The sequence below is a fragment of the Corvus kubaryi genome, unplaced genomic scaffold (genome assembly GCF_017639235.1).
Source record: "Corvus kubaryi isolate FWS band 111438036 unplaced genomic scaffold, C.kubaryi_AGA036_p1.0 74, whole genome shotgun sequence".
Lineage (NCBI taxonomy): Eukaryota > Metazoa > Chordata > Aves > Passeriformes > Corvidae > Corvus > Corvus kubaryi.
In genome coordinates, this window is record NW_024582061.1 from 6,111,590 (window position 1) to 6,137,975 (window position 26,386).

The 26,386-nt window shown below is 42.4% G+C and overlaps 3 protein-coding genes across 24 annotated transcripts in view; 2 read left to right on the forward strand and 1 right to left on the reverse strand.

The window, feature by feature from the left end:
* Positions 1-2,758, forward strand: part of PPFIBP1 (PPFIA binding protein 1) — a 102,638-nt gene extending 99,880 nt beyond the window's left edge. For all 17 annotated transcript variants that reach the window (XM_042050813.1, XM_042050817.1, XM_042050816.1 and 14 more), the window contains one exon: positions 408-2,758. In XM_042050813.1, the coding sequence (XP_041906747.1) occupies positions 408-494 (87 nt within the window). In that variant the 3' untranslated portion in view covers positions 495-2,758. The remainder of the gene's footprint in view (positions 1-407) is intronic.
* Positions 2,759-2,851: 93 nt separating this feature from the next.
* REP15 (RAB15 effector protein) lies at positions 2,852-13,590 on the forward strand. Its single transcript, XM_042050837.1, has one exon. It carries the CDS (start codon positions 3,545-3,547, stop codon positions 4,283-4,285), a length of 741 nt encoding a protein of 246 aa, XP_041906771.1. The 5' UTR covers positions 2,852-3,544; the 3' UTR covers positions 4,286-13,590.
* Positions 13,591-13,663: 73 nt separating this feature from the next.
* ARNTL2 (aryl hydrocarbon receptor nuclear translocator like 2) overlaps positions 13,664-26,386 on the reverse strand; it is a 30,975-nt gene continuing 18,252 nt past the window's right edge. For 5 of the 6 annotated variants that reach the window (XM_042050834.1, XM_042050833.1, XM_042050831.1 and 2 more), the window contains 10 exons: positions 24,961-25,078; positions 23,997-24,140; positions 22,129-22,369; positions 21,134-21,240; positions 20,426-20,576; positions 19,136-19,191; positions 18,227-18,335; positions 17,686-17,773; positions 16,013-16,121; positions 13,664-15,012 (listed from right to left, as the gene is read on the reverse strand). In XM_042050834.1, coding sequence (XP_041906768.1) covers positions 14,876-15,012; positions 16,013-16,121; positions 17,686-17,773; positions 18,227-18,335; positions 19,136-19,191; positions 20,426-20,576; positions 21,134-21,240; positions 22,129-22,369; positions 23,997-24,140; positions 24,961-25,078 — 1,260 coding nt within the window. In that variant the 3' untranslated portion in view covers positions 13,664-14,875. The remainder of the gene's footprint in view (positions 15,013-16,012; positions 16,122-17,685; positions 17,774-18,226; positions 18,336-19,135; positions 19,192-20,425; positions 20,577-21,133; positions 21,241-22,128; positions 22,370-23,996; positions 24,141-24,960; positions 25,079-26,386) is intronic. The other variant, XM_042050832.1, reaches the window with a different exon arrangement.

Genomic DNA, 26,386 nt, shown 5'->3' on the forward strand with positions numbered 1-26,386 from the left:
CAGTCGCTTGCGATAAACAGGGTCAGTGAGGTCCTTTGAGTCTTCTACTGGGACAGAGGGCACAACTGAGTGGTTCAGGAAGGTACCTGCCCATGCTGGTGGAGAGGTTTGGTGGCCTGTGCTGGCTTCCCACACACTGGGGAGGGGCAGGGGACATGGCCCCCATTGCCCATGGTCAGTGGGTTTCCAGCTGGGGGTCAGGCTGCATTTTCTGGGTGGAAGCCCCGAGCCACTGGGGCCAGCGCCAGCAGTGAGCCGGTTTTGCAGCAGGGTGGGTGAAAACTTCCCTCAGCAGAACAAAGCAGTGGCTGGCAGGCAGTGTTTGCTGCCCAGCACGGGCCAGGACCGTGCCAGATGACTGCTGCCAGTTGTGAGAAACCTTGACTCTGCCCTCCTTTCCTTTCCAGCACATGTTGAAGGAAGATGAAATGTTTAAAGACTTTGCCACTCGCTCTCCTAGCACCAGTATAACAGATGAGGACTCCAACGTGTGACAGTCACCACCAGGCACTGACAAAGGCTCGCTCTCCTGTGTGCAAGGACATCCCCGTTCCACATGACAGGCAGCAGATCATGTACTTTACATTGCTCTTGCTTCTGTTTGTTAGAAGTAACACTGAGGGGTGGAGAATTTTAAAGAGAAAAGGAGAAAAAACAAGGTGCCTCTACTCTAAGTTGCCATAAAAACCACCCAGACACTGGTGAATGGTAATCATTTTAACTCTATTTAATGTACAAACTGGTGATGTGTTTCAGAGTGTTGCATTTAAATTGATGTGGTATGATAGTGCTCCTTGTGCTTCTTCATGGCCTCAGATAATCCTTTATACTGTTTGAAAAGAACAGAAGATGTTAGGTGAAAGTGTTGCGTCTGTAGATACCGTGCATCAGCTCTCTCTGCGCTCTCAGCTGAAAGATAGAAGTTACTGCTCTTTTTTAAGTGCTTTTCTTTGGCACAAACACCAGTTCAGCCCTATCCAATGTAGGATTTTAGTCATCTGTGCCCTGCATAAGCTCCCCCGTAGCTCTTGACTGTTGCTCCTATTTTTATACTGTTTTGTAAAAAAAAAAAAGAAAAAAATAAAAGAAAAAAGAAGTATATGAAGTACCTATAAAAGCAAAAATTTAAATTTTGTGAGATAGAGTGATGGAAAGTTGCAGGTGTGTGAGGGAAGGGGAGAAGGTTGTAAAAAAATTATGCCAGTTTGCAAACCAGCTGGTTACTGGGAAAGGCAGGCTGACCTTTGGAACTGTTTGCTTTCGTTGCTTTTTATTGAGTGCACAGTTTAATGATCTTCCATTTGAGATGAAACAATTCTAAAGCATGTTCCTTCTGGCAGTGGCTCATACAGAAACTGCACATTTTAAAATGTCTTCTTTCTTGTCCCCCCAGCAGTAGTTAGTGCATTCAACAAGGTTATTAACACTTCCATGACTTAAAAAATTTCCCTAAAGTTGAGAGTACTCCCTGCACATGGAAGGGACATTTCTGTGCTGTGACTAACGTGAAGATGGTGTAGTTGCAAAAAAACAAATAAAGTTATATAGAGAAATGTATAGGAAATATATTATTTCATATTATTAAGCCTAAGGTTGGACTTTTCCTCCAAAATTCAGATATCAAATGTGTTGTTCATCATTTTACCTTCTTAAAGCACAGCTCCTCTGCTCTTGAGCATCATCAGGTTTTAAAATTCCTAACTAGCCAGTGGAAATCTTATGTCAGACTTTGGGTATTGCGAGGTGTCCTAGCCGAAAGCAAACAAACAAAAGTAGCTTTTTATTCCAGTGGTCATTTGTATGGTGTTGAACGTTGCATGTATTTTAGCACAATGGCATGAAGCTGCTTTGCTCTGTAAAGGCAAACCAAAACCCAGCTGGAATTGTTCCTTGCAGTGGTGTTGCTTTGCCAAGCGTTTTGTCGCTCGTTTTGTCGCTCTCCTTGCTGGAAGTGAGACCATTCCTGGTGTCCCGCAGGGGATTTGGGGTTTGTGCGGACTTTGTGGGTGTTTCTAAAACACTCTTAACAAGCTAGGAAAGGAAGAAAGGTTCTTCCCAGGATTTTCAGGGAACTCCCCTCAGATCAGAGGCATATTCCAGCATTATAATGATGTAGCCTGATAACCTGGACCTTTGAAGGGTGTACAGTGTGGGTGATTATTAATGTACCAAGATGCAAAATTTAATGTGGGCAGGTTTAGGGTGCAGATGCTTGGGATGTGGATTCAGGCCTCCCTTTCTGTGAATACTCTGCAATATTGTTATTATTTACATGGAAGTTGAACGTGAAACCCTGTGGAAGCACTGGGAAATGTGGTGCAGGCTTCCAAACAAAAGTTTTCCTCCGGATGGCTCTCGCTAGTCACCGGCTACTGGACAGGACTGGATATTCACAGGAGGGAAAAAAGGGAGCTAGTGACACAATACTGTGTGCTGAAATAGCCACAAACACTCTCCAGTTTCTCTGGAGTGTACCAGTGAGGGCAGTGATGGTTTATTTAAGTGCAGTGTAAGCAGCATTCTGCTCCAAACAATCCTTTCCTGGCAGCCAGGTCATCCCCTCGGAGCTGCCACCTGAACCCTGGTTCTCTTACGGGGTGGGGACACGAGAGAGGTGATGAAGTCAGGAGGTTTTTATGTGCGTGTGTGCACACCGTTGATACCGTCGGGGTGTTTTAATTGGTGCCTGTTTGGAGAGGGCAGCGTAACTGCTGTGTATTGCCATGTGAAATCCAATAAAGTCTGTGGAAAATGCCAAGTGTTTCTGGAAGCCAGTTCCCTTTTTCACACATCCTCTGGGTTTTTTTTCCTTTTAATTTTCCTAGGAAGCTTATTTTGTTCTATTTAAAAAGCAAAGGAGGGTAAGGGGACAAAATCACACATCTTTTTGTTGACTTGTTAGTTCATTTGTCAGTAGTGCCTGCAGCAGGGCTTGACTAACAACTAAGAAATCAACTATATCAAGATTTTTTAGTTATTTCTGGGATCCAGATTTGAACAATCTTGGGTTGTTTGGTGTGGTGAGAAGTGGCATCATCATTGCTCAGTGTGTGCTCCACTGGGAGCCCTCTCAGGGTGCTCTGTCCCTTCTTGCTGTGAAAAGGACTCTGCTCGCAGGTGTCTTTCCCTTCTCTAGGAGATTAAAAGAAAATGGTGGTTTCATCTCCAGGCAACACCCTGTGCTAAAAAATGGTTCCTCTGCAATAGTCCTAGAAAGGAGATCCAAGGAGATAAGATCAGACTGGAATGAGATAACATCAGCCAAAGAAATGGTGCCGGAATTAACAATAAGGAAAACAAGCACAGATGAATTCAGTAGGTGTGAAAGCTACAGGGCCTGTTGGGCTGGTCCCTGCTCAGTCAGCTGTGGAGAAACACACCCAGGAGAAAGCCTGGCTGCCCCGCAGGCTCACAGAGCTCAGCTCTGCTGTCACCTTCACCGGGTAGGCTGCAGGTATCCATGTGCAGCTGAATAGGTCTGGCTGGGCCCGGCACCTGCAGAGCTTCCGCTGGAAAATAAAGATTCTTCCCCGAGGCAGTCTGCATGTGGAAACGACCTCCTCCGGCACAGAAAATGGGCCAGAAGATCTCCCAGGAGGACAACCAGGAGAACAAGGCTGAAACTCTGGTCATCTGTGAAGTCTTCAGCCAGGGCGTGCTCCATGCATCTCAAAGGCTGAAGGACTATCTCGGTTTTGTGGATCCTCAGAGCAAATTCCAGCCAGCCACGAACACACTGAGCGAGATCTTCCTGGTCAACTTCATCAGCTTCTGCATAGGAAAGGGTGTGGAGGAGCGGATCATGACCAGCAAAATGACCAAGCAGCAGTCCTCCCTCTTCGGGGTGGACTGGGTCTGGACTCTGTGTGGGTCTGACAAGCAGATCAAGCTCCAGCTCGCCGTGCAGGCTCTGCAGCCGGCCGAGCTGTTCCACAGCGAGGGCCCTGCCGAGGATTGCTGCCGGGAGGCCGCGCTGGCTGACGAGTGCTTCCAGAACATGAGCAGGTTTGAGAAGCTGGCCGAGTTCTGCCGCCTGGTGGGACGGGACTGCCTGGGCTTGTTCGTCATGTTCGGCGTGCCAGGGAAGCCCAAGGACATCCGAGGAGTCCTGCTGGACAGCGTTGCCAAGGAGGAGCAAAAATGCCGCCTGTCGGGCAGGAATGCGCTGCGGCAATTTGTCACCAGCACTGACAGCTTCCTGCCCACAAAAGACATGCTGGAAAATTGCCTGGGCACCAAAAATGGGCTGAAGGACGTGGGCAATGTGTACATAAACTTTGTGTGAGCAGCTGAGCAGGAGCAGTGGCTCCATGCAGCACCAGGGCCTGCACAGGGCTTGGCTCTGCCCCTGTCTTTCCTCCCCACACTCCATTCCCTCCACCTTCCCCTCAACCTGTCGTGTTCCCTTAGCTCCTGCAGAAGCCAGGCTGAGTCAGCCTCTCCAGGTTTTAAAACAACTGGATGGACCTGCCAGAAAAATGTGTTTATAGAAGGCCCAGCGTTTTTCCAGAACATTTTGTTCACCAGACATTAAGTCTTGGCTGGAGCTGCTGGAAGCTTTATCAGCCAGAGCTCTGGGGAGGTCCTGGTAGATTTGACTCACTGCCTTTGTTTGCTGTGTGGCAGATTTTTTTCTGTCCTAGGAGGGTGAGTCTGTAAAAATGAAAATGTGCTGGTGCTGGTCAGAAGAGTTGCAGTGAGCTTGAAAGGCCTTAAAATGACTGATTTGGAGGAGTGAGCTGGTTTCAGTTAAGAGGAAAAGCCCTTCCAAGTGCTAGAAATGGGATCTGCGAGACACTTATTAATTACCTGTCCTCTAACTGGTGCCAGGCTCCACAGGGCCTTGGAGCTGTGAACAAAAGGCAGGGCCGGGACCAACTGCAAAGCTTTTCTCGCTGAGTGGCTGTGTCAGAGCAAGGTGTGGCAAAAGCTAGGGGCAGGTGTTCAAGAAAAATTGGGAAAAATCGAGCAATGGGGACAAAAACCAGGCCTGATGTGGGTGGGACCTTTTCCTCTTCATAGCAACAGAGGCAGCTCCTGACCACTCAGAGCAGAGAGCAAATCTGGAGGAGGCAAGATTATTTCACTTGGAATTTCTTTTCAGTAGCTTAGCAGCTGATGGCATTTATGGGCTTGATTTATTCTATTTCCCTCAGCTTTTACTGGACTAAGTGGGGCTTTTGGGTTATACAATTTCAATTACTTTCTTTACTGTTAATCAGTGAAGGAGGACCTGATCCATAGTCAAACTGGTAAAATCACTTTGGTTATAGCTGTCTGAATAGTCTTGTCAGTGCAAAACTCATCTGCCTCTAGTTTCTGTATAAATTTAGTCATTTAACAGAACAAAAATAATTTTGAAAACTCATTCATCTTTCACTATTTACTATTTGAATTGTAAGATGGGGGCAGCTGTGAGAGTTGAGAATCAGAGGCTGTTACTTAAAGAGCCATTAAAAAAGAGCCCAAAAAGGCTGAGACATCAGTGCCATGAGTGTTTGCAGCATTCCATGGCAGAGGCAGGGAGTCTGACAGGGGAACTGAAATAAACACAGAGAACTCTGACATTTTTGCTGAGTCACAAACGTAGCTGGGTTTGGAGAAGGGTGGCCTTTCAGTACTGAAACAGTTCATTGAGACAGAATTGTTTTTAAAGAGCTGCTGTCACTGTATGCTCTGTGTGGCTGGGTTTGGTGGGACAGAGGGGACAGTTCTGGTGTGTTGCATAGAGCACCTGCACAGCTGTGGGGGATTGGGTTTTTTTTTGCCTGTTTGAGCTAACAAAATAATCAATACTGCAGCAGGATTGATAACGGTTTATAAAAGACCTGCAGAAAACTCTAATTTTGCATTAAATTGGTATGTTACGACTAGTGTGACTTCAGCTATCCTGTTCTGTAGTAAAGCTCACTTGAAAACTGGGCTTTTTTTCCTTTGGATGCTTTCTCAATAATAGAAGGGGAAAATCAAAGTGTCTTGACTGTACAGAGTTTGAACTATGAGAGTTACACACTGGGGCAGTTGTTGATTAGTGTCCTTCAAAGGGCTCTGGTACCTCAGAGATGTCACATAGGCTTGGTAAGTTGGGAGCTGGGTCATGTTGCCCAGGCTGCACCACACTCTGGCCCGTTCCCTTGTGGGCTTTAGCTCAGGCCCCTGGGCCCTCAGCCATGGTGGGAATTGGCCAAGGCTCTGGATTCTGGCTATCAACAGTGAAAAGTATTTAACCATGTAAATCTGACCATGTTCATCCACTCAGCCAAGCTGGAGCCTCAGCTCAGGTGACTCACAGCCATCCCCAGGCTTCTGTGACTGCACGTGCTGATGGACCAGGTAAGGTGCAGCCCTCTGCCAGTGAAATCCCAGGGCAATTTGTGTAGTAACATGACAAAAGGTTTGTCCTGGGTTCTGAGGAACCTGGAATTCACACCTTTGTCCCTTGGCAGTGTTTTCTGCTCGAATTTCCCTCTAAGCACTCGCTGCTGGGATACACGGGGAAAAGCCCTGTCCTTGCATGGGATGGAAACTCCTCCATGTCTTACCAAGGAGTTAAAAGCCCGTTGGGTTTTCTGGAAGTAGTCGATGAACTCGGCCTCGCTCGGGGGTCTTGCTCGGAGGGTCAGCATTCCCTCTGCCCGGAGAAGGGGCAGAGAAGGACATGGCCCGTTAGTGAGAGCATCCCTTTGGGAAGGTTCCATCTGCCTGCCGTGCAGAAGGCACAGCAGAAGTGGGTGTTGGCACCAGAACTACCGAGAATCAGGGCTTCAGGGCAAGGCAAACTCCCTGTGTGTGCCCGAGGCTCCGTGTGCTCTACCAGAGGTGCCCCCGGAGCAGCGGCACCTCCCGAGCTGCTGTGCCCGGATCCGTGGCTGTGCCCGGCCTCGATCCGGCCTTGCTGGGCCGGGAGCTGAGGTGTCCCCCCCACCTTCATCCGTGCCCCCCTGTGCTCCCCGTTTGTTCCAGCACTGCCCCTGCTGGCCCTTTCTTCTTGTTCTGCCTCCCCTTCTTCCCTTGGCTGAGCTGTCGGAATGCCTCTGCAGCCGTCTGGAGCCAGGCGATGAACACTGGGATGTCATCCGGGGTGCAGCTCAGCATTTGCTGTGAGGACAGAAACCCAAGGGACTGAGGTGAAAGCGAGCTTGGGCTGCGCACGTCTGGGAGCCTGAGTCCCAGAGCCTGCTGCATTTCCTGGGAGAATGCACAGGAGAGGCAAATCCAGGCATGAAACAGAGCTGAATGCATCCCTTTGCAAGCACAGAGCTGCTGGACCTGGCTGAGTGCTGTCCTTACCAATGTGACAAGTGACCCCTGCTAATGGATGGCAGGAAAATAACCCAGGTGGGATGGGGAGGAGCAGACCTGGAGAGCAGAACTACCTCAGGTCAGAGGACACTGTCACTGATCCCGTGATGGAGATTTGCCTTTGGTCACCTTATCTTTGTGCACAGCAGGTATCAGTTGGAAAAATGGCAAGATGATGGATTAAATGTCTGCTCAGGGAGGAGCCCCTTGCTCTCTGCCTCTCTTCTCCCTCTGCTCCTGCCTAGGGATGGTGCAGTGTCCTTGTTTCCCACCATTTCCTTTGCCATCTCCTGTGCTAATGTGGCTCCAGACTCCTCGTGCTCCCCAGAGTTGGAGCTTCATCGTTCAGGGTCTGCAAATGAGGGACAGAAAAATACATTTGCTCTCCGAGGCTGGAAATAGGCTCCATGAAAGGCAGGGATCCAAGGGGTGGTACCTTCCAGCTTGGGTGTTTGTTCTGGGTTGTGAGGGCACCTTGGGACACCCCAAGGAGCAGGAGGTGATCGGAGTTGCTGATTAAATCCTCTGGGGGCACAGCACCTGCCTGCCAGCCCCATGTCCATCCCCTCCCTTCTTTCAGCTGCAGACAGGGAATGAATGATGAGGAGCAGCCAGCAGAGACCTGCCAGCCCTGGCTCCTGCTGCTCCAGGTCACCAATGCCTGAGCCTTTGATGGATCGATGCTGAGGAGCTGAAGAACCAGATGTCAAGTGGGATTAGATGAACTCTGCTCTCCCTGCAAACCTCCACTTCTCCATGGGAGCCTTCCATCTCCCAGTGGTTGCAGTTTAACCAAGTGGTAGTGGAGAAAGAAGGAACAAGCCCTGGAATTCTGCATGATGGGTGTTCAGGCAGGCCTGGACACAAACCAGCATTTTTGTACAAACTCATATGCAGTCCCTCAAGTGCTTGCAGTAGGTGCTAAATCCCAATCATCCTGCAAAAAACCCAACCCTGAGGCACCTCCCAGCTTCCAGAAGCCACACACCCAGTGTGGGGGGGATATTCCAGCAGGAACAATCACTGGGGTGGCCCCTGGTCATCACCATGTCTTGCATTTTTTCTGTCTGTTTTTATCTCTGCCGGGGATGTGAGTTTTTCTTCCGGTCTTTTAGCAAAGCTCCTGGCTAACTCCACGAGCTCCAAGGTTCATCCCTTTCTCTTCTTTTGCAGGAATGGCCTCTGGCAGCAATGCCCTGGACAAGGTGGCCCCAGGGGCGGGGCCGGGCCCGGCTCAGGTGCGCGGGCGGGGCCGAGGGGCTCTGAGCCGGGAACGGCCCTGCCCGACAGGTGCTTGCTCAGAGCAGGGTGCGAGCAGGTCACTCTGCAGCGTGGACACACAGAAGAGATCACCAGCCAAACAAACGGCCCCCATTCCCCCCTGCTTCACTCGGTGCCCGCCCCGAGGTACCCTCCAATCCCTCCCTACAAAGGAGAGGAGAGATTCAGTGCCCAAAGGATTCATAATCCACAGCAGCTGAAGTACAAAATGCTCCCAAACCATACCCCCCAAACAGTCAAACTCCTGACCTTGGCTGTCCCGTGGCTGGCTCTTCCCACAGTGTTTGAGAACACCAAGAAAAGCACACTGAACCTGCTGCTGAACTGATGGAAGAGATGCTGTCCTGTCTTGGCTCTGCTGCAAAGTTTCTGGTCTAAAGTTTCTCTGTCCTGGAGTTTCTGGTTTAAAGCCCCCAAAAAGCACAAGGCCGTTTAAGAAATGACCAATCTGCCCCAGCGCTTGGGATTCTTTCAGGTGCCCGGTTTCAGGTGATCAGTCTTGTGTGTTTCATCTGGAACCTTGTGTAATAGGCCCCTGAAAATCAAGAAAAAGCAAACTCTACTTCCTTTTCAAGTGGACAAGGAAGCTTTCCATAAGATTTCACATACCCAAGAGGGGGAAAAAGGAATTAGCTGCAGAAACCTGTCCAGCATGAATACTGAGGTGAACCTCAGAGATGTGTCAGCATGGACCTGGAAATCACAGAGAGCAGTATTACAAATCAGAAGATGCTGTGTATTTTATGTAAAATGTGAGCAAGAGAAAACCTCCTGATGTGAGCAGGAATCACCTCAGGCTCACCCGGGGCAATCCATACCATGGCAGTAGCACAGCTGCTTGAAAAGATTGGGTGTTCCAGACCATTGTCTTCCCATTGCTCTGAATCACTGCTGTCATTAAAAGCAGGAAAGGAAAGGTTACACTTCGAGAAACCTATTTTGGTTTTTTTTAAGACAATCTAGGAGCAGGCAGTAAATTACTGTAATAAACCACAAGCGAGACAGGCCTGAAAACTGTTGTGATTTAAAAAGTTCTAAAGCTGGGGGTTCATAAAGGAGCACTGTCATAAAGGCCTAAGTGGTCACAAGTAAGAGAGAGACAGAAGATAAGAAACAACTCTTTGCTGTCTCTTCCAGCCCCAGAAGCAGCAATCCATAAGTAAAACAGTAATCTGCAGATGAAACTACCAGGAGCCCAGAAGAGGAGAAGCAGCTCTTCCTGCAACAATTTCCTTAGGAGTCAGCCTGTGTCCATTGCTGCCCACAGCAGAATGGGCATCCTGAGCACCAGAGGGGCTGGAACACAAATTCCTTGGAGAATGAAGTGCAGGCAGCCCAGAGCTACTGTTCAGAATAAATCTTTAGAAGCTGATTGTATCTTACTGAAAACAACACTAAGCTCACCTGCCTTTCTGTTTGTTAAAGGATTTATCACCTCTTCAATGATAATGAAAAAAGTATCTGACACTGGAAGTGCATTTGCAGATTAAAAAAAAAGTATTCTTAAAATTCTTAAAGATCTGGCAAATCAAATGTATATAAAGCACAAGGGAAGAGGAGGGGCAGACACCGATCTTTTCTCTCTGGTGACCAGTGACAAGACCCAGGAGACTGGAGCTGGGCCGGGCCAGGCCAGGGTTAGGGTGGATATCAGGACAAGGTTCCTTCCCCCAGAGGGTGGTGGGGCACCGAACAGGCTCCCCAGGGAATGGTCACAGCCTCAAGGCTGCCAGAACTCCAGGAGTTTGGACAATGCTCCTAGGCACAGGGTGGGTTTGTTGGGGCGTCTGTGCAGGGTCATGAGCTGGATTCTATGATCCTGATAGGTCCCTCCCACCTTAGGAGATTCTATGATTGAATAATTAAGAAATCAATTTGCTTAACCTATTGTGACAAGATGAGGTCTAAGGATGGAACCACTCCTCTCAAAAAATTTCTATCCATTCATCTGAAAGTATTTTGCTAAATACTAAAGGCTCAGTAGTATTGTCTTCTCTGCAACACAGCCCTATCTGTAAGGTTTGTGAAAGCAGCAATGTTTGAAGTCAGATTTTTTGTTTAAAAGCACTGCACGTTACCTGAGCTGTTGTAGAGTTCAGAGTTCTGCTGCTCACCTTAGAGGGCCTTCCAGGAACACCCTGATAAACCTCACTGTTACCCATTAACACTGTTAACCAAGAGCCCATTAATTACGTGACTTTCTTTCCATTGTGCCAAGGTTCCCTGAGTGGTGTAGGACATGTTATGGATGTTGGGTCACGTACACTTGGAATCTGCAAATGCCAGGGAAGAAAAGTTACCACCCAGACAGGGTCAACACTATGGCAGCAACAGCCAAGCAAAAGCTTTCCCACAAAACCTTTTACCATTTCCAAAGATTGTGCCATTATTTGTAATGGTTTTGACATGAAAACAAATGAGTAATAGAAAGTTATGTGCAGTGCCCACATACCTGAACTTACCTTTAAGAGATCAGGCAGGCTGAGGTAGTGTATTCCCTTTTCTGTCCCATTTAAGCTCTTTTCCCTGAGATAAAAGCACTTCACAGGAGCTGACACATACAGAGCTTTTAGGGCCCTTGCTGGTTTGTATGTTTGTTGACTGTTTTTTTTTTTTAATCCTCAGTGTGGTAGGCTGGTATAATGTGGCAGGAGTTCCCCAGGAGCAGAGGAAGTGCACCAGTAAAACTGACTACTTCCAAAGGACATAGTTTAGTGGCTCATTCCCCACCTCACTGGCTTTTCCTCCTGGATCCTAATTCATCAGGAATGGGGAATAAAATTATCATCTTCAGGGAAGTCCTGACACAAAAAGTTTTCCAGCTGGTGGTGACTTCCTGGGATTCCAGGACATTTTATGAATCTAAATGAAGCAAAAGACTGAAAAGTGAAAAAGCGAAAAGCAAAAGTGGAAAAGGCCAGAAATCAGGGTCTGGGGAGAAGCAGCAGCAGCACATCTTTAAGAATAAATCCATTTCACTTTGGATCATGAACAGAAACATTGCTGTGAGCAGTCACTAAAATGACTTTAGCCTTTTGTGCTTGTGAGTAAACCAAGTTTTCCAGTACTCTAAAAAGTGTAAGATCCACAGCAAATTCCAGAACAGCAAAGCACCACAGGAAAGAAATCTGCGCTCAATCTCTGCTTTAGACTCACGCAACAGCACTGTACTTGAGCATACCCTACAAGGGAATCCCAAAAGCACAGAAAGGATCCTCCTTGCCCCCAGAATATCAAGTGACAAATGTTCATAGAGTCACACAACTGTTTAGGTTGAAAAAGACCTCAAAGATCAAGTCCCACTATAACCCAGGACCACCAAATCCACCACTACCCCGTCCAACGGTGCCACACATGCACATCTTTTAACACCTCCAGGAATGGTGGTTCCTCCCCTGCCCTGGGCAGCCTCTGCCAATGCTTAATAAAAAACCCTTTTAGTGAACAGCTTTGCCCCAATATCCAATCTAAACCTCCCCTGGCATAACTTGAGGCCAGTTCCTTTCATCCTGTCCCTTGGGAGCAGAGCCTGACCCCCACCTACCTCCAGTCAGGGAGTTGTAGAGCGCGATGAGGTCTCCCCTGAGCCTCCTGTTCTCCAGGCTGAGCATTCCCAGCTCCCTCAGGAGCTCCTCACAGGTCTTGTGCTTGCAACAGGAAGTGGAAAAGTTCAGGGTTAATGTGTGGACGCCTTCAGAGCTCACTCCTGGAGGACACGAGGGTGTTCTGAAGCTCTGTTTGAATTCCCAAAAATGCACATTAACTTGGATTACAGGCTCTCCCTGCCTGGGGAGCATCAAACTGAGCTACCAAAATCCACAGGAGTTCCACATCCCTGTTTATGTTTTTAGGAAAGGAGCCTGGGATCTGAAAGAACAAGTACTTTATATTTCAGCTCAGACAGAATTGCCAGCAGACTAACAGCAGGGCATCAAAATAATATTTATTGACCTGGTTTAACCACATCCTCCCATTACCTGCACCATGCCAGGAACAAACTGTCAGTATCTCACTAGAATTGTGCTGCTACACAAACACAGATAAGCACACACCATCTCAACAGTATTAAAAAATATTAATTTCACTGGAAATATTTACAAGTGACACTTTTTCTTGAAAAGGCTGCTTTAAGCCAGAAAAAAATTTCACAAATAGTAAAGAGAGAATCTAATAAATGACTTGAAAGTCACAATATTGATCATTGGCTGCAAAAGAATCAAAGTTACATTTTTTGGGCTTATTTTTTAGGGATAGCCAAGAATCCAAAAATAGTGGTTTGACTCTAGACATATAAATCTTGTGAAAGAATTAATCTGCTCCTTCAATAACAACAGCTGCCCCATTTCCAAACTAATCCAGTTAAAAAAACCTGTTGTAATAAAGTCTGTATAATTTTAAGTTATTTATGTACCCATTTATCTATGAGCTACAGTATTTGCTGGTTTATTTAGAATTTATTTCTAGAATAGAAAAGAGAAAATGCATTTTACTGTGGCAGAATCTCCAAAGTGCCTGTTTATTTTTCCCACTTTGCTCCATGATATAGCCCAAAATTCAGAAAAAGCAGAAAACTTCATTCTAATAAAGCAAGAGAACGGATCATTTTGGCCCCACGTCTGTAAAAAAGATATCTGAATGCAGGAAATTACATCCAAATTAAATGGGAAAAAAACCCCAAAGGTCTATAGAGTTAAAAAAAAAAAGAAGAATCAATCCAAGAAGCCATTCTAGCAAAGCACCATCACCAAAAAGGCGTCATCTGCAAAATGAGTCATATCTATAAGATACAGAGCTGCTCTGTCAAGCAGAGGAAGCCACTTCATGTCCTGATCGTGTCGTCGTGAGGACAGGGCGGTTCCCCAGCAGTACAAGGGTGACATCTAGTGATGGCCACATCCATCTGTTGCCAACTCCAGCCTTCCTAAAAACACCTGACACGGGCTGCCATCCTCACCTGGAGTGAGAGAGGTTAGGGTTGTACCTGTGTTTAAATGTCTGTATTAAAAAGATGCACATGTATCAGATATCTTCAAATGCTTTCATTACCTGAATTAAAAAAAAAAAAAACCAAACCCAAACATGAAGAAAACAGGAAAATATCTGTAATTTTATGATATATAATCTATACAAAAATTTGTTTAAACATTGACTACCAGAGATAAAAAGATCCACTTGCTATATTAGTGCCATGTTGTTCTAATGCAACCTCTGAAGTGCCATGTTCTTGAGTCATTTGCTGTAACTGGGATACAATCCTTGCAAAAGCTGTTCCCAAAAGATCATCCTGCATAGCATTTACTTACAGAGCTATAGTACAAAGAGATTTTAAAAAGTCACACACTCAAGCAGTAGAAAACTCTCCCAATCTCTCCAAAAACAGAAAAGATGCTCTAGAATTTTAACATTTTTTCACTGACAGACAGTGCAAGCCTCACTCTGGAGCCAAGGCAATCCATCCAAACTTCTCCAGTTAGCAAAGAACCTGGGACAAGACCAAAGTGCTTTATTACAAATAGAGCATTATTTTTCTCTGGTTCTGTGCACTGCCTCTCTAATAATACATTACAAATAATACAAAATAGTAATTAAGAGTTTGTTGCTCTTTTCTTACACCCTTCTCATGTTTGTGTACTGGGAAAATGACTGTTTCACTCAAAACATTCTCTTCTGTTTGTTAGGGTGTGATCCAACCCCAATCCCTGCTCCCAGACCTGTAGGCTTCATTTTCACCTTTGACTGCAAAAACTGCACTGCTGAGAAGTGCAAGGAATCACAAACTCCATCATTTAAGAATTACAATACCTTATTTTACAACTGTAGTGTGTGCAAATCGTTATCTCAATTAAATTTAATAGTTACAAATATTCTCAAACCATGTAACTACATACAGTAGGTTCTACAGAAAGTAACATGGATAACCAATATTCTTCAACTTGAAACAAAAACAATAAATAAAAGTTTGAAGTATTAAAACTATGAAAAAGTAATCCTGTACATTGTACAGTACCTTTTGGTTAAAGCTTCTTAGCAAAAATATACTAATGTGTTCTAAGCATTCCAGTTATTGATGGTTCAATATTAAAATTTCAAGGTTTCCTCATCATGAAAAAAATATTGCATTTGTCCATAGGTGCAGCAGAAGATGTCTCTCTCTGAACAAGGCTTCAGTCTTTAAAAATCTTGAGACAGCAAGTCTGAATTCAAAGGAACCATTACAAAACTCGAATACAGTACTGAGGATGTAGCATTGTTGTGCATGAGGGGTTTGACATTCCTGTCTCCCAAAGCAGCTCTAGAGAGCCCACTGGATATCACTGAGGTCAGCTGGGTCTCCCAGGCCTCCATCAGCCTCCAGGTAATTCATCAGAGCTGTCATTGCAGTGTCATCATTCTCACAGATGGCATCGAAGTCCAGCTGAGAATTGCCACCTGCAGAGTGATTAAAACAGGACGTTTGAAGCAGGTATGAACACTATGAAGCATGGAGAACATGGTAACTTGCAAAACAGAATTGATTTGAAGCAGCACCTGCCTTTGAAGTCAAGGCAAATATTTCTATGTTAAAAAACCCCTTACTTGACTCCCTTTTAGTTTAAAGCCATTACTCCTTGTTCTATGTTGTTGGGGTTGTTTTTCATTCTTTTTTCCCAAACTTTTATCAGAGGATTAGCTTTTTTCCTCTGGTGTTTCTTTTTCAGTGTTTTTCTTTTTTGGTTAGTTGGTTTGGGGTTGTCAGGGTCTGGGTTTTTAAATTTTTTTTAAAGGCTCATAGTTCAACTGGAAGAAAACTGCAGGTTATAAATAAACAAATAATGGTAAATGAGGGAGAAGAGGGAGATGGAAAAGTTTCTTAGAGCTGAAATACAGGATATGCGTTTACAGCAGTTTGCCTTTTTTTGTTAAACATAATGCAGTGGCATTTTCCCCTTACAGGGCCAGGGAATCCTGTATCCAGACAAACTTAACAAGAGGAAAAAAAAAAAAATTCTTTCTGAACCATTTTGAGCAGTCCTTGCTCCCAGCTTGCAGGTAAGAAAGAGGCAAAGTGCTAAAGGACAGTAATTCTCAAATTACAAGCAGTTCCCTAATATTGCACTGAATTACTTTTCCCTCCCCATCTCTATCCTGGAGAGAGAACAATAAAGTGCCTCATGAAAAGTGTGGCCTGCAAGAATGTAATGGTAAACTTTAGTTACAGATGTTGTTTTTGGTCATGAGCTTGCCTCACTGATTAAATTTAAATTTGATGTTTGCCTTGCAGCAGTAACACACCCATTTTCAGAGTGCTCTCATCTTCAGACAGACAGACAGACAAATCTCTTTACAATTTAGACGTGGTTGTAAAGTGGTGCACTCAGAAATGACACCACTGGTCAGAAATTTCAGCCCCTGCAACTCCCAGAATATCCCCAAGAGAAATGAATCTTACTGAGGAGAGGTTCATTACTGGGAAATGGGATAGCACCCTGGGTTTGTTCTGAATTCTCTAGAGCTTCTGTTTCTGAAGGACATAATTGAATCAACTCTTTATTTGGCACCTGAAAGAGCAGAATCTGTAGAAAGGACAGAATTAGATCCTAAATTTAGTAACAAATATTACATTACAGAAACTTCATAGACTGCTGTCAAATTATTAAGAACTAAATAGAGAAAGTGAAAAATATGCATCATCAGGCAGATATTTTGCATTTAGAAACAACTTTTTTAGAAGTTCATATAGCACTGGACTTGTCTAAATACAAGCTGTGACTTACACAGCTGTCAAAGGTACTTCACAGTGGTGGCACTGCTTGAGGGTCTAATTCACTGTTCAGTAAATAAATCCAGCACAGAATGTACTGGTTTGCACTTTCCCCATCTACTATCATAAACTACAAATTCCCAGTGACATCATGTTTGTCCCTGTCAAAACATTCTAGTTAAGAGATTAAAAAAGCCCTCATACCTCCCAGGTTCTATATGCATTAAACTATATTAATCATAGCAAAAGAGATGGAAGTCATCCTAACCCAAAAAAAAGATAATTTTTTTCCTGATATTTGTTTTATTTAACACATACATGCAATTTAGCAGGAGAGATTCCCAGGATTGCCGGACTTGTGTATATTCTACCAGGGAATTAATAAAGGTGAAATGCTTTCCAAAAGTATTTTAGGAATAAATGGGATACCAAAGCCCAGAATAAAGAAAAATCTTCAATGAATATGATAAAATTATCCTTATGATGAGACATTACATTATTTAGAGAGTTCAGGATATTTATGTCAAACAACTCTTAAGGAGGAAGATCTGTGGTAACAGGGGAGAACAGATCATAAAAAACCAGGGGAAATCAAAGCAGTTCCTAGACCAGAATAGTGGGGTTTCTTCATAGGAAATGAGAATTGCAGTGAAAAACTGTCTTTAACAAGAAAAAAATTTACATTCAAAGAAGAGCTGATGGGGAAGTTTGTTCATACAGTGTCCAATGCAAAACATACCACATACTTAGGTAAAAAGAGATGTTAATTATTCCATTGCTATGGGCAATAACTATGTTAGTTATAGTTTGTGGTGTTACAAGCACTAGTATATTTACAAGCACTACTAGATTAGCATAACTATCGACTTTTAGAAGACCAATAAAATACCTTCAAAGTCACAATCTTAAAAATTTCAAAACAGCACAGATTTTTTTAAAAGGCTCTTCAAAAACGTTAAGATTAAAAGGACAAGCGAGAGAAAACAAGAACTTTCACAACAATCACAACAGGTGACCTTTAGTCTCTGATGGTTTTCTAGCAGGAGTTTCAATTCAGCTCCAAATCCAGGAGAGGCACCATCCCCTCAATCACACTCACACTGAGCACAGTGGTGGAGTTCAGCAGATCCTGCTGAGTGGAGACTGCAGCCTCAGAACAGCCCCTTAAGCCTGAACTGATGCCCGTGTAAATGAGGTGGGAACTGCAGCCACATCACTCAAAGACTCTCACAGCTGCCAGGCTGTGCAATACCTTGCACATTCTCTCTCAAAAACGAATCAGGGCAATCTGGCTCAAACACAGGCTTTGAGCTGACATTAACCTTTGAATTTTGGATTTTTACAAGCAGGGGCATACTCACATCGCTGCAGTTTATAGTTAAAGCTGGAGATGGTGATTTTCTCAGGAGATGTGACGGACTTAACTCTCCAGAGGGTGAGGAATGCAACCTAAAATTGCATATATTTAGTTGATTCATCAGGTCACATTAATCAAATACTGAAAAATAGACTGTGTGTTGCAGAACCCACCAAACTTCCCCAGTGACAAAGCATGAGCCAGCTAATTTGAAACAATGATGTCTTAAATTCTCCAGAAGATTCTAAATTATCCTGCTCTGAGTTTTGGTAGCAGGAAACAGAGAAGAGATCAGAAAAGGCCATGGGCACAATTCCTTAAACACACTTTTCTCTGTCTGTTGAATTACCAGCACAGTGATGTGCTCTGCCAGGCATGAGACTGACATTAGATTACAATAGTATCTCATAATGCTATTGCTCAACCTAAAAAATGTTATACATATAATACAATAAAAGTGAAACTGGAGCAACCCTCACACAATCACATACCCCTTGTCCCTGTCTTTACTTAAAAGCCTCATGATGATGATATGCATTTATTACCTTTGTAATTCTAATATTTCATTTGCAATTTCGGTTCCTATACTTCCAGCACCAAGAACTGTTCCAGAGGACATTCCAGGTACACTTACTAAAGACTGTTTTACAGCATCTGTAGATAAAAAAAAAAAAGCTCAAACAAAACCTTAACCCAGAGCAGTTTCACTGCAGAGCAAGGATTTGTTTTAAAGCAGCTCTTGTTCTAGATACACTTATATATATATACATACTATGTAAGTTTGTATTTTCATAATTCAGAAATTCCTTTTAATACTGATTCACGGCAGAGGGTGTTGCAATATAAAATGAATAATCTGTTTGTGAAAACTGTAGTTCTCCAGTAGTGAAATATATTTAATCACTGCCACCTCCAGTGTCTCTCACAGACATTGCAAAGAACACGAGTTTAAAAAAACCCTTGGATTTCTCACCAACTGAAATGAGTTATTGAAAAAACATTTTGAAAAGCAAAAATAAAGACTTCACAGCAAGATGATAGAACAGCATGCAGAAAGCAGAATCTATACATAGCAGAAAAATAATAAAAAATATGTCCTGTATCAGTATTGCCCTGTATTTTATAGATAAACTCAGCATAATTGCATTTGTTCAGAAAACTGGGCAAAATATGAAGGGTCTGTGACAGAAGCACAATATCCTACCAACCAAAACCCCAGCTCTAACAGAAGCTGCTAGAAACTAAAAGTTATGTTACAGACACTTCTTTTTAGACTTCTGTGACTTATATCAATTAGGATTCTGTAAGTAACTAGAAACTGTCACCAGAAGTAGTCTTAAAACAAAACCTAATCCTTCCTTGCACACAACCTAGAATAAAATCTCTAGACTGGATAAATCTAAACTGACTGATCAGGAGATGCAGCTGTGATAACCGTAAGAAGTGACACTTGCCTTCTGCAGGGTGGGAACTGTAGAGGACCTCTTCTTCAGTTGATTCCTTATGACCTCTGAGATTTAAAGAAATAAATAAACCCAAATCAAACCACAAAAAGTCAGCAGGTTTTTTTTCAAGAGCAAAATCCATAACATATGTTTAATTTCAATAATACTTTACACAGAATCAAAGGTAACATCCTCGAACTAGGGAAATATAAAGATATTCCTCACATATTTGCATGTTCAGTCCTTTGCAATGTTTCTGAGCAGTGGGTGAAATACTAATTGCCACGTACTCTCCAAGTAAAAAGGAAAGCCAATAGGATTGGCTGTGCTCCATGACAAGGGAAGAGGGCTGTCATTTTTACTGTTAGCAGGGAAATCAGGTAACCAGGAACAACTGCTACAGGAACAGGTCAGTGTCTGCCTCCTGCCAGCAGCTGCTGCCCTCCTTCCCTTCTGCAGCTGCAAATGCCCGCCCACATCTCCAGGACGGGCAAAACAGTGTCCTTGGGCTACTGGCCAGCACAGACTGTCTGAACTACTCTTCTCTCTCTCCTTGGGGAAAAAGGACATGGGCAAAAGAGGTGGGTGATGTTGACTTAAGGCATGAAACAGACACAGAATGCGCAAAAGGCCCCCTCAACAACTTTATTTCATGGAAATAAAATCCTCTCTGTCCCCTCTCAAAACCCCAGTCATTGGCAAAGATCCTCAGTACCACTGGAACAATCCAGATTACAGCCCCATTGCAAGGTGCAGAGAATGAAAAAGAATTACAAATAAAAAGGGCAATTAAACACACGCATTTCCTGTCCCACAGGCTCCACCCTTGCAATCAATTTGGAGAGGATCTTTCTGTCCTGCCTTGCATTTCCCACCATCTATCAGTTGTGCTTCTCCACCTCCTGACACCTGCGGGATAGGGCAGCACTTGGAACTGGGTCAACTGACACACAGAGGGTTGTAAAGACCAGAAGGACAAGCAGAATTAACTTGACAGTTCCATTTATTCTAATCTACTTTTCTTCAAGATCCTTCCCTTCTTCCTCTAACAAGAAACTCTTTCACCTCATTTTTTTCCTACTGGGAAGCAGCATAGTTTTCAGAGTCAAATCCACAACTTAGGCCTGAAAAAAAAATAGCTGGTAAATATCAAAAAACTCTTTGTCCAGGTTGTTCAGCCCATTTCTGTGCAGAGTTGATGTTTTCTAGCCTTGTTCTGCTCCCTAAGCACGTTATTTTCTGTTAGTACTAACTGTAGTTATGACAAAAAATAAACAGAGAGTCATATAAATTACTTACAATACCACCGTGTTGTTTGATACAATGTACTCCAGCTCTTTGGTCCAAGGATTCATGAAACTAAACCACTGACTCTTTAAAGTAACAAAAGTCCCATCTTTTGCTCTAAATTTGTAGGAATTTGTAAATACTTTTTCTTTATTCTGCAACACTAGATAAGAAAAGGAAATTTATAATCACCATATTTAAGCTTAGAAAGGTAACGTTAAAAATAATAAATGTTTTATAGCACCATAAAACCCAAAATGTTTTTGTTGGCCAGACACAGAATGACATGCCAGAACAAACTGGGACCTGTTCTAAAATCAAATTATAGTTTCAGCAGGGTCATAAATCTTACATTAAAACCAAATACTAAGTTTCTGCAAACCACTAGGAGACTCATGACTTGGTGAGCTTTCTTAACTCGTGTCTTTAATTACGTTATCACACACATCTGCTCTTCAGAATTCCTTCCTCTTCCTCATAAAGAATGGAAGCAGAGGGTTTGGCAGATGCACTGACATTATTCCCCCACAATTAAGACCCTGCACCAGGAGCCAAGACAACAGAAGTTTCTCCCTGCTTTTATTACAAGCCTTACACAGGCACATCTTAACACAGGCATCAAAAAGGGCAATGCTGAGGTTGGGTAGTTTGGGTTTGTAGTGTTTTCACTTGCAGTTACATGTAGCTGTAAGTAGTCTGGGAAGACCAACTATTTTGTACCTTCTTTATGTTTTTCAGCTAGGTGATTGTGATCATCTTGATGGCAGTACTCATAACAAGAAGTTCCTAGAAGCTCTTGTGGCAGGTACCCTAAAATTGCTGTTGCGCTGTTAGAAATAAAAACGTGAACTACAGCGGATGCAAAGCTGTTTTCTTCTGTATCAGATAAAGCAGAACATTAACATTTAAACAAACAGATGCCTGGGTTCATGTTTGGGGGAAAAAATATAGCATTAGTACAGCTCTAAAACAACAGGAAGTGTTTTTCATGGCAAATTATTCCTTTCAATGAATGACAATTCAAAGGTAAAGTAAGTGTACACACAAAATACTTCTGCTTAGTGGCTTCCCTCGGCCAGTCAGAGTGCTGGTCACACATAAGAGTCAATAAAAAACTCAGCAGTTGAATTTTGCTCTTCCACTCAAAGGAATTGGTTTTAAACTGACATTTTTAGTTGAAAGAAAAGAAGACTGAAAGCAATAACATTTCCAGTGACAATGAAATTCAAAATGCAGAGTGGTAACTAGGTCTCTACAACAAATAAAAGTCTGGTTCAGAAAGTACAGAAAATGGGAACTGAGTTCTCACTTCTAATGAAACAATTTGGTGCCTCATTTAGATAGAATGTATTTGTTACAAATGGTAAGACTCTCAGAAGCAGTAACTTTTGGTTAAATGTTTTATTACTTCAGTCATATGCAGAGCTATGAAGCTGTAACTTGAGATTTTTCTTTATGAATAAATGGGTCCATTTTATAACTTGTTTTAACCTTGCTAGCTCACCATTTTCTATAGGACAATACACTTCTATACATTATATATTATTTGACAAAAAAACAAAGCCCAAGTGCACATAGATTAAGAGTTAACTGCTTCTTGTGTAGAGCAGAAAAAAATTCTGAAAATTAGAATTTTGAGAATTACAGCTTTGACAGAGGATCAGAAAATGGAAGCAATGTTGTCATTTCTCTTCATTAAAGAACAAAACGCTTACCGCTGATCTACATAAACAAATTTTCCATCCATGGCAAATCGTGTAACAAATTCTGTTGCTTTGACTTTTATCTCTCCACTCTTTTGTGGAACAATATAAGGGTGTAACCTCCCAATTGCAACAAGACAGTTAAAGTTACTACTGTCCTTTTCTACATCATTTTCCTCTTCCACTCCCACCTCATTAGGAGGCCAGTTCTTCAAATACCCAGTACAGTGAATGGTGCAGTATTTTCTGTGATCTAATAGAAAGAAATTAAATAAGAAGCAGTTATTGTTCAAAGAGTAAATCAAACTACTTATTTTATTCTGTTGGCCATGAGACCATCAACTACATTTCATGCTTACCTATACCACCTGTACAAAGCTATACATAATTTTACAGAGTTTTTTAAAACAAATTGTGTTCTATTCAATTTGGGCTTACCTGCAGAGAGAGCTTCTAAACCTATGTAAGATTTAGGAAGATGAGTTATGGGTGTTGGCAGTTCAAACACAAGTTAGACAGAAAAGAAAGCAATAACCCACAGATCTCTTTGTCTTTATATGGTTTCATATGGATTGTGAATTAAAATTAAGCTGAGGCCCTCTGTAGCTTCCAAATCAATTTACCTTTGGTGAGCACAATGATCTGAATAAATGCTCACTGCAGTTGCTGAAAGAATCAGTCAAGAACAACCCAAAGCAATCCAGCTTATTTTCTATTTACCTCAGGCTTCTGAAGTTTTATGGGAAGACAAATATTTTAAATATCTTAAATTCCAGCATACACTGTCATTCATCCCTTTCTGCTCCTTAAATAACATGCAAACACCCTATAAGCATCAAGGTTTGACATTATGTGTCCTACAGCAGCTGCCTTTCCTAAAAAAGGCCAAAGCATTCTTGACATCTGTATGCTGAACAGGATGCTTTCCATAGGTTTCATTTTCCTCTCTACTACAAAAAACACAGATCAACTCTGCAAAATGAGAAGCCGAGTCATCCCACGATGATTTTGTCACAGTTTCTCAGGTGCCTTCCCTCAAAACTGCTTTCCCAAGAAACATTTACAGAAGTTAAATTCTTATCTCACTGAGTTATCTGACACATCAAGGGATACCACATTCTACTTACTTACAATCATGGGCCTCTTAAAATTTGTGGTGTCTCTCAACAGTAACAGGTTACATTGAAAAACAGAACTTGGAGGATCTTTTCAGGATCAAACAATTTCAGCACACCTTTGCAAAAATCAATACTAGGGAATTAAAACAAAAGCTGGAAATTGCATTTTAAAATTGAAATTTAAATTTTCACTGAAAACTTGACGAGATTATACTGCTCTACAGGCATACCAATGTATGAACTAAATTAAAATTACTGGGAAAATGAATGGAATTACACTGATAAATTAAATTTATTATGAAAAGGGGAAAAACAGGAAAACTCATACTTTTAAATACACACAACACAAAAAGTATATCAGAAAATAAAGTTGGTTTACTTGCTTTTTTTCCTTCAAAATAGTAGAGTTTGCAGGCCTTATTCACTCAGTTATCTTCAAGACATAAGTTATTTAGTTTAATTCTTCTGATCTGCTCCAGTTCTTTCAAATATTTCCCTGTGCCTTCTAAAATTTGACCACAACAGACCACATGCTCCTATAGAGCCACTGTACCTCAGGTTCCTTCCTCCCTCTTTCCAGGAGGCCACAGGGAGGAGAAAGAGTACAATTAGACTGTTTTTCAAAAGGTGTCCCTGGTTCACATTTACACTGCTCTATGGCTACTTGGTGAGATCAGTCAGAACTAGAAGGCCATTACTGACTCGGAATTTAAACAAGTTTCAAGAGAGAAAGCCCCCACTTCATCTACACTCTTTGAATACCTTTCTTCTTTGGGTTGGGCAAACACTCCTTCTCCTCTTTGACTGTGGTCCTGCTACACTTTATCCGACAGAAGAAGGAACGTCGAGCACCAGAGTTCAGCCGAGCTGGTCCAGCTTGGAAATCTGTGTGTACTTGCAAGCCAGCTTACAAAGATTTAGTAAAGTAGTTTAAAAAAACCAAAATCAAGCAATAAAACTTCAGAAAACAAGATGCTTTCTTCATTTACCTCCCAAGTACATTCTCCTTTTTAGCTGCCTAAATTTTGTCCTTGCAATTAGAAAAGTCTAATAGTTTAAATAGGGCAAAGAAAACATGATTGACACAGATTTCAAAATTAGAAAGAACTACTAAACTACTTTTAAACCCTTCTTGATATTCTGAATAGTATTTTACTACATATGCTTTATCAGCTTTCAACTTGTATTTGGTACAAGGAAGAACTGCAAAGATGCTTGTAAAAGCCAGCTACAAAACAGCCACTAGCTGCACAGTACATAATGCTTTCTTATTAGAAACAACTGTAAACAAAAGAAGGTTTGGTTACATTGGGATTGACACTTAGCATTTTCAGAGAAGACAGTGATTCTTGATACTGAAGTATTTTATCCCATGTTCGACTACATCAGGTCTTTTGTATTGACAAGACCTAGCAAATACAAGAAAAAAAAGTAGTATGCTGGTAGGAAGAATGTCAGACCACATCTTGGTAAATGCTTAACAGTGATTTCAGTAATTTAACAGAATTTCAGTAATTCTTATCATCTAAATCAGATATCTTCTGGGCTAGCTTTTCAATTCTAAATGCATTTTAAGCAGCAGATACGCATTCAAATGTTTGTTTCATAGAAATACCTCAGGTTTGTTCATCCATACATCCATACAAACACCTGAATACATCCTGACTAATAATTAAATTTATTAACAACTCTTGAAAAAATCTGAGCACGTTCAGCTCTGACTTACTTTTTCCATCTACAAGCTTTTCCCTAGGCGAGACATCCGATGAAGAAAGTTGCTCCTTAACTTTTGCAACATCTTTTGGATGTAAGTAGTCAAATAAACTTTGTCCAATTAAACTGGCCTATTAAAAAAAAAAAAAACAACAACAAAACCCAAAAGAGATGAGAACCACACCATTTTGGAACAGGACCCCACACATTACTTATCTCAGGAAAAAAGTCAATACCACAGTTACTCCAAACATCAATATTTTGATTTACATTTCATTTGTCATTGCTTAATATAATTTTTATTAAAAAGGGTAGTAAAAACATAGCTTGCTACGTCCCTTTGAAAAACAGCAGATTTCGTTGGAGATTAAACAAGTTCTGTACAACCAAATGCTTTATTTATGTAAATAATGCAATTCCTGATCCTAGCCAAAGAAGGTTATGCACAAAGTAACTCTCAGATTATTGGGGAAGGAGGGAAGAAATAGGAAGTAAGATGAAATATTCAACTGTCTAATGACTCTGAGCTCTACTTTGGTTGGACAAACTGGCACCATTGAGCCAGGAGCAGGCTGGAAGGAGGGGTCAGCTCACTATAGCACTCCTTAGTAGAGGATTTTTACAGAGATGTCTCCAGCTGGGATGCATTCTACCTGCTCACTCTGCTTATCCCAAGTAACTGACCTGCTGCACCACTTTCTTTTGGAACAGGAAGGAATTCTCACACAAGTGGGCTGGTTTGGGTTTTCCACTGCTTACCTTCAGCACAGCAGCCAAATCAAAGGCTAGAAAGGAGCTGTGTTGACAAGCTCTAGACTCAAACTCAGGATAAACACCTTGCCTCTTGCCTTTTCCCAGTCCCCATCTAATCCTAATGCAAAGGGAAAATGCTGAGTGCTGCTGAGACAGGCTAACAGCAGCCTTACCAAAACATCCAGGTGTAACAAACCAGATTAAGCTGCAGCATGGGATTCAGAACCTAGAACAATTCCCAAATAAGCTAGTAAATCCATTGTTTTATTAAAGTCAGTCCTCTGAATCTCCTCTGGAATGAAGGAGATCTTAAGGGTCTGGAACTAGGTATGTGTAACATGAGTGACTCTAGAAATGCACTTTTAGTTCTTGAGCAAAATCAGTGTAGAAGTTAAAAAAAAAATTAACTCTGCTTTATGCTTATTCCCCTAGGATGATTCATTTCCCTTTAATTAAAAAAGATAGTTTTGCACTTAAAAAAAAAAAAAAAGAGATAAAAATAAATCTATGAAAGAGTCCAGATTGGTTATCTGTACATTTATAAAGAAAATGAAGATAGCACAAATGGTTTCAAAGTTACAAAAGTAGACAGATGGCAGCACTAACTGTTTTAGCCTCTGTTTGTGAAACAGAAGTCATTGATACAGGAACAAATTATCATCCCTTGATTATTTGTGGTAATTGCC